Here is a 13595-nt window from a genome sequence, read left to right as displayed (position 1 = left end):
CTACAGCAACTCACGCGCATTCTCTTTGCGATTCCACGAACCCACCACCATGCTACGGTGGCATGCAGCGGACGGAGGAGGTTAGCCTCCAAACGATAGTGATGATGCAGCCATCGGGAAGGAAATAGAGATTGGAAGGTGGTTCGAACCCACCGAGTACAACCGTAGCAACGAAGAGGCGACGACTCTCTTCTTCGTCGGTAGATCCGTCTTCAGCGGCGTCGGAGCAGTGGCGGCTGTGGGTAAGAACCCGACAGCGTTGACGGATTGTCCGCTAGCCTCCTGATGGTCTTCCGTATCTCCGGTCATGGAGAAAGTCGTCGTTGGTCTCGGTTGATAGGAACAGACGGAGGGGTGAAAGGTGGTGGCGGCCGGACGATGGAGGAAGGAGGGGTGGCGGCTGCAACATAGAGTGGGAGTTAGGGTTAGTGTTACCGGATGGTAACGTTTAAATACCCCTCCTCTTAGCCATTTTTCCATAATGACAGAATCACCCCCTCCATCTTCTCTTCTTTCAACTTTAATCCAAATGTTACCATTTCTACCCTAGCTCTAGAAACTCTTTACAAATCAACTCCGCAATTTACCCAACAGCCCTTCCTTCTACAAACCTTCCCAATATATGTCCAAAATTTACCTTTCAGCCCCCAGCTTCCAAAAATGTTTTCAATCTAAGCCCATCATTTACCAAACAACCCTTGTCTTATGAAAATCTTTACAAATAAATTCCCAAAATTAAACTTTAATCCCTGGGATTCAATTCTTGTCATTTGGCTTCTTGAAACCAACACCCCACTAATTATTATTCCATTTTGGGCTCAAATAATATAAAGTAAGAATTATTATTATTTCCTGAGTTTCCTGATTTATTATTTAAATACTCTACTTAAAACGGATGTTACACCTTTTTTAAAAATTTTTAAATATTTAAATAAATACTAAAAATTAATCGGCCTCTCTCTCACACACACATCCCATTTCAAATTCCTTTAACTACATCAAGATACAAACCCACAAAAGGGAGAAATCTGAAGCATGTAGAATCGACCACACGATAACATTGGTTGGAGTTCGATAAGAACGGTGGTGGTTGGGATGAGGAGCATCGATTATAGTGTCTGTAAAATCACCTTCTACGTTTTTTTCCTAGATATAACAGTGAAATTGGTGCGAATTCCAACAACTGTGTTTCAGAAATAGAAGAGACAAAGTGAGGTGGTTTCCGATGGTGGGCTTTCATTGAGATCGTTACTCGTATGTTTTTGTTATTAGAGGAGTCCAACGAGTTTTTTCATCTTGGATTCGAGTTCAGTACAACAACAAATACAGGAGCTTTTTCATCAGCAAGCTTGATGACTTGGTCAATTTAACTAGATCGGATATGTGAGGATATCTTTGACTAGGTTTGTCATGGATGATGGTCGAATCAACAGTGGTAGGTGGATGAAATGGAATTTGAAGATGAATTGAATGAATGAAAGATGGAATATGAGAGTGAATTTTGGGGGAATGTAAAAGGAACAATAACACCGGTTGTATAATCAGCAGGAAGCTTAATGGAGGCATTGAAGAATCCATGGAGGAATGTAAAATGAACAAAAACACATCACAGTACAGCTCCTCCTCCTCAACCACTGTTTTCGCCACTTGAATCTCTTCATTCTCTTCATTTTCAAACTATCTTTGGATTGTAACTATATCAGGAGTACATTTTGCCTCCTGTTCAATAATCAGTTCGTGAATCTTTTTACTCAAATATGATTTAGGGTTTGCTGACGATAATGGATTGTAGTGTATTTGTGGGAGCATAAGGCAGCTTTCAGTTCTAATAGAGAGGAGGGTTCAATGCTTTGATATGCTGATATTGAATGGATCTTTATATTCATATGTATATATAGGACTTGAATTGATACCTCATGTTGTGTATTATTTTCGATTCGTCTCAGGGGTGTTTGGCTTATCTTTTTTAAAATCAAAAGTCCTTTTTGAAAAAGATAAAATGTAAAAGATGTTTGGTAAAGGATTTTAAAAGCTACTTTTGGATTTTTTATATAAGAAAAAATGACTTTTTGGAAAAGTCAAGGAAAACATGTCCTTTTGTAACTTTTCCAAAAAGGACTTTTGTCTCTCAAAAAGATGAGTCAAACACTCCCTTAGATATCAAATGAAAAGGATATGAAAGTATACTTCGTGATGGTGTTTGGTGGTAGCTTCAATTGTGGGTGTGACTGGTAATTGAGATGAGAGAAAGAGAAATGTGGGCCCCTCTTATTTTTAAATTATTTAAATAAATATTAAAATAAATAAATAACTATTAGATTTAAAAAAAATGAAAATGAATACCCTAAATGTATTTTAATTATTTCAATATTCGGATGGACCAAATAAGTAACAAAATTTAGGCCTGACAATCGTGTCGTGTTCGGGTTAGCAGGTCGCGGGTTGGCAGGTCAAAATACATCAACCCAAACACGACTCATTTAACTATACAGATCATGGGTTTGTGAGATGGAACATAAACTTGTATACAACGCATCAACCCCCTTATTTATACGGGTTCTCAGGTTGGCGGGTCAGATTCGGGTTCGTGAGTTCATGGGTCATATTCCATAAATAAAATTGATAATTAAACAAGAATAAATTCTAGAAATTTAAAAATATGCAAAAATATCCGAATTTTAGAAACTTAAGTCTTAAACATCGAAATGAAAATTAAAAACATTTATTCAAAATGTTCAAACTAAATGTTAATAGAAACATAGATAAATTCTAGTGCTAATGTAATAGCCACGATTCTTATTTTTTTCTCCAAATGTAACGACCTACTTAATAGAATAATACTTAGAACATTTAAAAAATATATAATTTTTTTATTAAAATTATAAACGGGCTAACGGGTCAACTCATATGTTTTTTGACAAACCCATATATGGCATATTTAATAAACAGGTTAACATGTTGAAAAACTCAACCCAAACCTGTTTATCTTCATGTCGGTGTCGCAGGTCGTGTTGACCATTTTGCATATTTGTCTTTTCTATATCATTTTTAGCATAAAACGGCTCATACCAAGCCAACAGGGTAACGGTTTGGTTTAGTCTTGTTGCCTGTTGTGAAGAAGCTTAATCATATTCTTTAAATTAAACAAATATCATCAATGCGAACATTTCCATTTATGCGGTATGTTTGATGTGTACGAGTATGACTGTATAATAACTCCATATACTTTTTGCCATTATTGAAATCTATTTCGCTCAAAATTCACAAAATTGATTTCTTATGATTTTCCAGAATTTATCTTTTGTGAAAATGATATTTTAGGTCGTTTGTCTAAAATAAATACTTCTTCAAATATAAGGAAAGATATATTTAGTTAAAATGGTAGGGTTTTTATCTACGTTTCTCTAAAAATTTCTTTTGTTGTTTTTAAGTAAAAAACCGGAGGTTGCGCGGATCAAACTCACTCCTTTTCGATCATAAGAATCATCGTTAACAATTTGCATGACACTTGATTTTGCTAAACATTTCAAAGAAACACCTATTTTAACTGATTTCATGTTTTTATATTCCACAAAACAAACAATATTATTTTTTCACAAGCTCACATCGAACATTAGAACACCCAATTGTTATTTCCAAACAACTTAAAGTTTTTATATAAATGTATTAAAAGTGTGAATCTTAGTTTCAAGAAAGGACTTACAAATTATACCACATGCTCATAATCAAACATACAGCATTAAAAGCAAGAGCATGAACTGTGTTTTGCAACTTGAACACACAAAGATAAAGCATCTTCAAAGCAATAGATATTAAAATCAAGAACAGAAAATAATATCCACCAACACATTTAATCTAATACCATACCCATCTACTATAAAAATGAAGTCATAAACTACAAAAAAAAATATTTCACCCCAAAGTATAGCTAGCAAACAACAAATTACATAATCGATTACCTTTTTAACTTCTTTTCTTTTATAATAGAGGTTTCTTCCTCTTTAACAAATTACAAAAAATTTCTTTTTTTTTTGCCACTACCAAAAACTATACACAACTTCACTATAACTAATTAACAATATCAGAAAGGAACAGTATACGGCAATGCATATACATCTGCCTCCACTAAGAACCTCGCACATGGCTGCCACGTCACCTCCCGACATGTCTCCACATCATCCTTCATCGCTGACCTGGCACCTCCTCTTGTCTTCCTGCTCCCCAACAACCAATCATCATCACCACCATCAGCAGCGACCTGAGCTTCAAGAACAGGTGGGACCCAACTCCCTATCAACTTTTCATACTTCAAATGCTTCTTCTGCAACTTCTTCTCAAATCTTGTGGTAGGACCCACGTTCAATGGAATCTCAGTGATTGGATCTTTTTTGTTCTGCAATTTGATTTCATCAGTTGTCATTCTCCCTGAACTTGACACCATTGATGCATCAAGCTTTCTTGAAACAGATGGAGCAGAAGGTGGAATTGGAGATGGAGATAGAGTTGAAATCACTTGTTCCAATGGTCTTCTGTAACCTGGAATTGGAATTGTTTGTTGTTGTCTAGAAGAATGAAGCACTGCCACGTCACCCTTTCTTGATTGTAATGAAACAGGAGCTGATTGTTTTCTATCATAACTTGTGGATGTTACAGGGATTCTGGTCTTTCGGATACTTGGAACTGGAACTGGAACTGGAACTGGAATTGGATTCGAAATAGGTGTTCTTTGCCCATTAATGGAATTGGAATTAGATTGCAGTAATGGGACATTGGAAAGATTCTGTTGATCAATTCTCCCAGAAACAGAACATGAAGTTTCATTGATAGAATCAGGTCCTTTCTGTTTCTTGAATAATCGAATCTTGATCGGTTTCACTATTGAAAGATGACTTGCAAGATTAGTCAATAGAGAACACAAAAGGGTATTTTCGTCAAAGAAAATCAAACTAACCATGATTAGAGTCATCGTGTACAACAGGATCATCTCTTTTCCTTTTGTTACTGTTCTGTGTGCTGTCTGATGAGTAACTTGGCTTGTGAGAGTCAACGGGTTGACCATGTTCTTCGGTTAGATCACTCTTTTCCAACTGTTCAATTGTATGCTCTTTTCTCTTGATGTTTAATGGTGGGAACTGTTTAGAATGGGAATCTTGTTGACTTTCATTTGGGTTCTTTTGTAGCTTTGACTTCTCTGAGTCTTTTCTTTTTTCTTTTTTTTCTTTCTTCTCTTTCTTTGCCCTCTTCTCCTTCTTCTTTTCTGATTTGGCCTTATCGTTTTCCTTCTGGAGCTTTAATTAAAGCACCAGAGCAACAAGTTTAGAACCATTGGTAACAAGGGACAACATTGGAACAAAAAGACCTTGATAGCAACATAATATGTTGTACAAACAAAACTTCAGACAATGCTTTTCTACATACAACACCAAAATCTTTACAAGACATACCCACAATTCGCCTAGAAAGAAGAAATATTTTTCATTTGTTGACATTTCAATTTCATAAACAAAATCAATCTACATAAAAACTATCTTTAAAACCTCTTAAAACTTGTCATAAGTCGAAGTGACTTTAACATAGAAAGCTAATCAAACTATAAATAAGACAATTGGTAACAAATGAAATGTTCAGCAAACCAGATGGAATTTTATAGACAAATGAAAACATGCAATTATTATGTTTTCTTGGTAAAAATGACAGAATGCTTGAAACCATTTAGTTAAAAGCTTCTTTGGTAACTGTTCCACAAGCTATGTGTTAACTGTTCCACAAGCTATTAACACAGGTAGTGCTACATACAATTGGAAAAAAGATTTTGTTTTTCAATGTGTTCTAAAATAAACCACTAACGCTGTATTATAACAAATTCAGCCTAAAGACCACTATTAACTAACATTGTAATCACTGCTACTTGCTCACAATTGAGGAATGGAAACATCCCCAGTAACCTTAAGACTTACAATTTCATTTCCCATGAAGAATTCAAGGGTTGCATACATTACTCAGTTCTAACATCAGGGATCCAATCTTTCTTAATCACATCCTAAAAGTGCGAACTTTCACTTCTATTGTAAGGCAACATCATGTCTACGCTGACAAAGGATACTAGACTGTGTACAACAAGGGTCAAAGCCAAGTTAAATTACCAAATTTCAATTAAACAATCTATGTACCCGTTTTCACCATGGTTAGAACCTTAAGTCCTCTAAGAAATCACTAAAACTAACCGGCAATAATCCACCAATTAAACCATGACACTATTCTATTAGATAAACATTATCATCTTCCTCAACCGACGAAATGATTCAATCAACTTTTGATAAACACATATTCACACCCTAAAACACATGCTCTTCTGGTTTCTCATAGAGTAATAACATGTAGAACATACACATCGACTCAGTTCAGATGTACATAAAGAGACACGACCCTTTTTTTTCGCATGTATATCATAGAAACACAACAGATCTCAAAAGTTCATTCTGAACAAACCTTAATCGATTCGATCAAGGCCTCATATGTAGCTCCGTTCCTACTATAACCAGGAGGAGGGTACGGAAAGCACCGAGACATCCTCGATTGATTCCTCAAAGATCGAATCGAAAGGATATAAGACACAAAAATCCGCCTAAAACCAAGATTAGAGATCAAATCGATGGGTTTATTAGACGTAGTAACGATCTAAAGAACCCGAGTGGAGAGATCTCTCGCGCCCCAATTTGTATTTTGAAACTAGGGTTAGGGTTTCGACGGCGAGAGCTTCCAGAGGGGATCTGGAGATTGAAAGTTTGCGTAATGGGATTTTCTAAAGGGTGAGGCGGTATTTATATGGGGAGATCCACCGACCTTTTAGAGGCTTAGACGCGTAATTTCCACCATGGGCCTTCTTTTGTGGGCCTGATTATTTTGTGGGCCCACTTTCTTTGTGTAACATGTACGCAATGTTAAACTTAAAATCTATTTTCAAGTTTAATAAAATTTGTATATTATTATGTAACTTTTAAATTAATAATAATATGGCAAAATGAAGGAAAAAAGCATAATCATTTATTTATTAGTATTCATAAAAAAAATTATAATTTTAAATACATACAAAAAATTTTATATTTTCAGATATCTTTCATATTAATCTAAATATTTGTTTTTTAAATAAAATTAAATAAATAAATAAATAAAAATAAAAATACTAGTTATTTAATGGTATTATATTTATCTTTTTCATTTTTAGGTTAATATTGAAACAAAAATAAGTGATGTTGCCTCTTGTTTAAGATAAAACCTAATAAATTTATCGTTTACTCGACAATTATTTACTCAAACAAAAATAAATGACATCACTTTTTTCCAGTGTTGTAAAACTCGCCGAGTTGGCCGAGTACTCGTCCGAGTACTTGCTACTCAGCCCCTTGCCGATGCGAGTTACAAAATCCGAGTACTCCCCAATCGGCCCCTTATTGAAGTGAACACTATTGTAAAACTCGGCCAACTCGATGATTAATATGTATAGTATACTTAATGATTTATTATTTAACACACACATATGTGATTATTACTACATATATATCTTAAATTTTCAATAATTATTCACCAAGTGAGACCATTGTGTGTTTTTTTAGTTTTTGTGTATTTATATGTATCTAATTTTGTTATATATTGCATTCAACTTATAGTTTTAACTTATGATTTTGACATATATAATTTACTTAAAAATATTTCTATATGAATTACCGAATCCGAGTACTCCCCGAGTACTCTCGAGTACTCAATACTCGGTAGTCGGCCGAATAGGTACCGAATAGCGAGTTCTACGACCATGCTTTTTTCCATGTTACACTAAAAAAGAACATCAAAAATGTCTTGTCTCAAATCCCTTGTTGTAATGAAATGAATCATTAATTTGTGTTGTTTTGTAGGTCATAAAAAATCATTAAATTAAATAAAATTACTTGATAATTACCTAAATGTCCTTATACCAGAGATGCATATAACTTTTAATTTTTTTATAGCATTATCGATGTAAATTAAATTACTTTTTTTATCGTAATTTATATATATACTAATTTTGAAGTACATGTTGAACAGTTCTGATTTCTGATTGGTTGCTGAATTTTTTTTTCCTTTTATTTTCTTCAGTTGTTGTCTTATGTGGTTATTAAATTTGATAGTGGATTACAAATGTCTTTGTTTCTTAAACTCTCACCGCTTCTGCATCTCTGTGTAGGTGATAGTGGATTACAGATGGCTTAATTTGTTAAACTTGGCTTAATTTGTTAAACTCCTTTCTACGTGTTTCTTTTCGTTGTCGTTCGTTTTTGCCACTTCCACTTTTCCCACCGCTTACCTTCTGTGTCGCTCTTTTCTTTTATTCTTCTCAGGAGGATCGTCGGCTTTCTTTGCAGGTTTGTCCTCACGCATCTTCCTCCGTTTCTGTTTATTGGTGTTGTTTCTTTGCAAAATTTTACTTTCCAGTGTATATGTTTATGTTTCAAATTGTAAAATGCCAAAGCGGAACTCTGTTTATCATACCCACTGTACGGTGTATACGTGTTTTCCTTCATGGCTTCTGCTTCGTTTGTGTCATGCTCTCTTCAATACTATGGTGTCCTCCACCGTTTCGTTCCCCGATTAAATTACTCCACCACACCACCACCGACTCCAACACCGTTAACTACCCACCGATTGCCTCATATCCACTGCCATAGATTTCTCAAGCGGCTTCTCCCTTTTTTCTTCCTTTTACTTGCGCTTCCGTCGCATTTCGGAGTAGCCACCGGGGTTACCATCGATCCATCGCCTCCATCTACTACAACTTCCACTTCGTAAAATCACCGTCGGATGAGTTGGTGTTGTTCTAATCATCTCCACCGATACTGATAGGTAATCGACAGGTAATGAATTTCCTTTCTTAGGTTATCATCTTTTTGATCGATCAAATAACTTCTTCAATTCGATTCTTACACAGAGAATCTCTAGCTATTTCTTCGTTTTTCTTCATTAATTGCTAAAAAAAACCTCAAATTTGGGGTGGATAGGATGGGCGGCGGAAGCGGTGATGGTGTGGTGACCGATGGTATTGAATCAACCAAGGCTGGAGGTGTAAGTTCCCATAATTGAACTCTTATTCGTTCTGTTTTTTCTCATTATCGATTGTGATAAACCCATCGGAGAAGACAAATGTATTGTTGTGAGGTTGGAATCTGCGTAGCAAATTAGGAACATAATTTAGGGATTTGTGTTGTTTTGATATTATCACGATTTGAAGACGTATCTTGGAAATATTTTGGAAACAATGGAAATTTTGTGGTTATGCTTAGATATTGGTGAACATTGTTTTATTTGGAGAATATGTTCAAATATGTGTACTGCTTGTGCAAGTGTCTTACATGCTCTGACTTAGGATTTTCACAAATTCAGTTCAACTTTGCTGTGAGTGAGTGCATGTTTGTTTGGTTTAGCTTGATCGCTGTCTAATTTTGAAATCTATGTTAAATATACACATGGAGGTGCATCAGAAGCAGATATTAGAGTCCTTCCTAAATACATATATGTAAATAATGAAGATCCACTTGATGTTGGGGGTAGAATGGTCCCTTTTGAAACAAATGATCCAGATTTCTCCTGTGAACATGTTCTTCGATTCTAAGATGCGGTAAGTTTATTCCCAACTATAGACTTGATTGTTTGGATGTTTTTTGTAAGCCTGTTTGGTTCCCGAATTCTGATAGAATCTGACAGCATTAGAATTTGAGATTCCATTCTCTATGTTGTTTGGCTGCCAAATGTTTTTAGGTGAGAAGTCGAGCCATGACTTAGCAGAGTTATATAAGATCAAGTAAAGATATACTGAAACATGCTTCAAAGCTTCTTAAGGCTGAACTTCCTCTATCACTTAGATTAATTGGTAATGTTTATTGGGTGAAAATTAAATAATAATATTTATTAACAATAATCTAATTTCAGAAATAAAATGCTTTTGATTTTGTGTGGTGTCTGACAAGGAAGTTGATGGAAGCATGGCAAATGCCAACCATGTGAATGTTGATGATGATAGTCAATCTGATTCAGAACCAGTGGTTGAGTGGTTGTATACTGCCCCAATTTAGAAATCAGTAATTTCTAAATTCTAATTTGATATTGTGGAAATTCTTGATGTACATGCTAATGGCAGTGTATCTGTTGCTTTATTGGTCAAATTCAAAGGGTTTGTAAGTGTTTTTAAGAAAACAGCTTCCGGAGGACTAAATGACTGAAAAATCCCTGGAAATGAAGCTTTAAGATTCTCTCATCGAATCCCATCAAAAAAACTGACTGGAGCAGAAAGAGCTGGTGTGCCACCTGGATCTTTTGAGCTTAATACAGCTTCTTTACCAGATGATCTTCAAGACTATGATTATTCCGTCAATCCTGCAGTGCTTAAAAGGTATATTTCTCCACTGCATTGTGTTTTGTAGCATTCTACTTTCATTTTGTTTTTAGTCATTATGAAGTTTGGGTTCTTTGCAACGCCCTTTGTGGTGAATATTTATGATTTTGGGGATTGTCTATGTTCAAAATAATAATGCTAAAGATTACCTAATCATCTTCAGAATATGTTTACTTCACAAGCTAAAATTGCGAATAAATAATGTATATGTCTCTGTTTATTTGCAACAGATGGTTTCATCAGTTTCCAAAAATGCAGTAAGATGAAGTTATAAGCATACTTGCACATGGTAATAACGTCTGAAATGGAATAAAATTTTCTTTTAGGAAGTTTTATGAAGTTATTCTTAAATTGTTTTGTTAGAATTTTTAAACACATTAATAACTTTTACATGTTACAAAATTAGCATTGGGAAGAATTTAAGCTTTAAAGACATTTGTGCCATCCATTTTAGATATTTTAGTTATAGATTTTAAGCAAAATACATACAAGAATCCATTTATTGTTCTTCAGATCAAATACGAGATGAGGCCACATGTGTCATTTGCCTTGTAAGAATTCAATTTTTACATTAAAAAAAATTATATATATTTAGTTGATTTGGTTTAAAATTTTTAGGAAGAGTATGCGAATATGGATGATATTGGGATGTTACAAGCTTGTGGCCACGGTTTTCATGTTGACTGTATCAAGAAATGGTTGTTTATAAGAAGAACTTGTGTCCCATTTGCGAAGGGGAACCTGTGAAGTAGAAATGAAAATAAACTTATTGTAAGATATTGTTTTGAAAATATTCCTGTTTTGTCCATTTTCTTTGGCATTCCATCCCCGCAAAGCGGGGTTCTTCCCTAGTATATACTAACTAAAGAAATAAAGAAAATATAATGATCATACTAACGTAAATATATTATACAATATGGTATTTGCATACATAACAATATATTATTCTTCAAGTGGCAAAATCCAATTTTGGATGTAATTCATATGCAGAATAAACTGGGAACAAAAAAGGGAAGCAATTGAAAAGAAAGAAAAGGTAGAGAGATGTGATATTTTTCGTTCTAATTCCAAAATCACAGAAGTTTTAAAACTAAAAAATAGGGATGAACTTAAAAACCTAAGTCTTCAATCTTGAAAACATTCTGTTGATATTAATTTACCGAAAATAGAAAAATAAATAGTTTTAAGTAATATGAAGAGTTATCCTCCTTTTTAATAAATAAAGATTTTTTTACCCCTTGTTACACTTTTATTCAATTTGCTAAATGTTATTATGGTTATTTTGAATTTTTTTTTTCTGCATGTCGTTTTATTAGTTTTTTATTTTATTAAATTTCACATAATATTTTAATGTAACAATTGCAATAAATATAATAATAAATGAATATCAATTGCATTAATAAACATATCTTTTAATTTCAAAATTCCTAAAATTAAAGTTCATTAGTTTCTTTTCTTTATTTAAATTTAAAATATAAAAAAAAACATTTATATTATAATAATTCATTATTTTTCTTATTTTCTTATAAATTCAAAGTTTTTAAATATTTTGACCTTTATATTTAACTTCTTTTTAAATTACTCATGTAATACATGAGTCTCACAACTAGTAACTAATAAATGAAAATAAATTGCAGGTCACAAGAATTGTAAAGTATATAAAAAAATAAGGCATTACTGGGTTTAAAAGATGAGAGACGTTATTTGTTGCATGTTCCTTGGATTTCTCATCCGATAATTCCAGTTTAAGACCCTCTCAACAATGAATTGAAGAAACACGTATTTTTAAGAATATATTGGCGGTAAACGAACCATAACCCCCATTTTAGGAATTGAAAAACATTTAGGGTATCTGCTGAAAGGAAAATAAAATCGAAACCTAATTGTCTCTTGGATCAGCGTTGATGAAAATCAAGAATGTGAATCACATCCGAGGAGTGTAAGAGCTCATGATTGAGAAATATCTGGAAGTTCAAGCGGATACAACAGAGTGGAATATAAGGTAGTGTGAATGGAGTTTGTTGCCCCTGGCGTCGCTTGGAATAGTCAAATCAAACGTTGTAGGGAACACGACGCAATGTGAATCAAAGCTGAATGGCATCGTTTAAAGGAACTATATGTGTCGTCTTAAAAACCCTGTAAATTTGATGTAGGGGGTAGGAGAATAAAAGGGCTTATATATGGTTATGATTTATATTAATTACTAAGTGTAAAATACCAACACAATAGTGGCAAAGGAACGTCCAAGTTCGTTGATAATCATATTACAACTTAAGATGTTTTCAGGAGCAGTCCAAGTATATTTGAAGCCCATGAAAAAACAAATAACAAGGCCGTTTAAAATTCAGTAATCGCATATATATATATATATATATATATATATATATATATATATATATATATATATATATATATATATATATATATATATATATATATATATATATATATATATATATATATATATATATATATATATATATATAAGTAGGTTTATGCGAAAACGCGAAAAACATATTTTATCTTATAAAAATCAAACACAAATACTATAAAAATTAAATTTATTAGCAATAAATTAAAGATAATAAGTTTAGATTGGATTGTGTTATGATATTATAGATTTAATGACGGTTTTAACAACTATTTTTTTTCTGCGTCCTCAACCACTATTAAATTAATGTTTTCATAATAAAAATGTCAAAAATCATGATTTGCTAATATGAAACAATTTCTCATGTATCGTCGATTATCATCATATACTTCAAAGTTTGGATGGATTATTGTCCAAAATATAAGGTTGAGGTGGCACAATCTCATAGTTTTCTCTTGTTTTCGCAAATTATTTGCATTTTCGCATGATCCCTCCTCTCTCTCCCTCTCTCTCTCTCTCTCTCTCTCTCTCTCTCTCTCTATATATATATATATATATATATATATATATATATATATATATATATATATATATATATATATATATATGTATATATATAGAGAGAGAGAGAGAGAGAGTGTGTGTGTGTGTGTGAGTGAGAGAGTGAATGAGCGAGAGAGGGAGGGAGAGAGAGGGCTTAAAGGATACCAATTAAATATTAAATATTAAATATTAAACCAATAAAACAAGTATGTTATGTAAAATCGAATAATCCGACACTTTTGATAAATCGTCGGTTTGGTG

General features: G+C 33.3%; 1 protein-coding gene and 1 long non-coding RNA gene across 3 annotated transcripts; one reads left to right on the top strand and one right to left on the bottom strand.

Moving 5' to 3' along the window:
• Positions 1-3943: 3943 nt before the first annotated feature.
• LOC145065816 (uncharacterized) lies at positions 3944-6794 on the bottom strand. The gene is made up of 3 exons (XM_079012905.1): positions 6490-6794; positions 4952-5288; positions 3944-4875 (listed from the first exon to the last, which is right to left on the bottom strand). Exons 1-3 carry the CDS (start codon positions 6568-6570, stop codon positions 4082-4084), a joined length of 1212 nt encoding a protein of 403 aa, XP_078869031.1. The 5' UTR covers positions 6571-6794; the 3' UTR covers positions 3944-4081.
• A 1499-nt stretch (positions 6795-8293) lies between these two features.
• On the top strand, positions 8294-11267 carry LOC145071276 (uncharacterized). 2 transcript variants are annotated; one of them, XR_013690348.1, is made up of 4 exons: positions 8294-8885; positions 9030-10417; positions 10651-10709; positions 11039-11267. It is a non-coding gene; the product is annotated as an uncharacterized LOC145071276 (long non-coding RNA). The 2 variants fall into 2 exon arrangements; XR_013690347.1 differs by having other exon boundaries at positions 8294-10417.
• The last annotated feature ends 2328 nt before the right edge of the window (positions 11268-13595 follow it).

Source organism: Lactuca serriola, chromosome 8 (genome assembly GCF_051521515.1).
Source record: "Lactuca serriola cultivar US96UC23 chromosome 8, Lser_US96UC23_V15, whole genome shotgun sequence".
In the NCBI taxonomy this organism is placed as follows: Eukaryota; Viridiplantae; Streptophyta; class Magnoliopsida; order Asterales; family Asteraceae; genus Lactuca; species Lactuca serriola.
The sequence above is the reverse complement of the archived record's forward strand: the minus strand, read 5'-3'. Positions and strand labels throughout refer to the sequence as shown.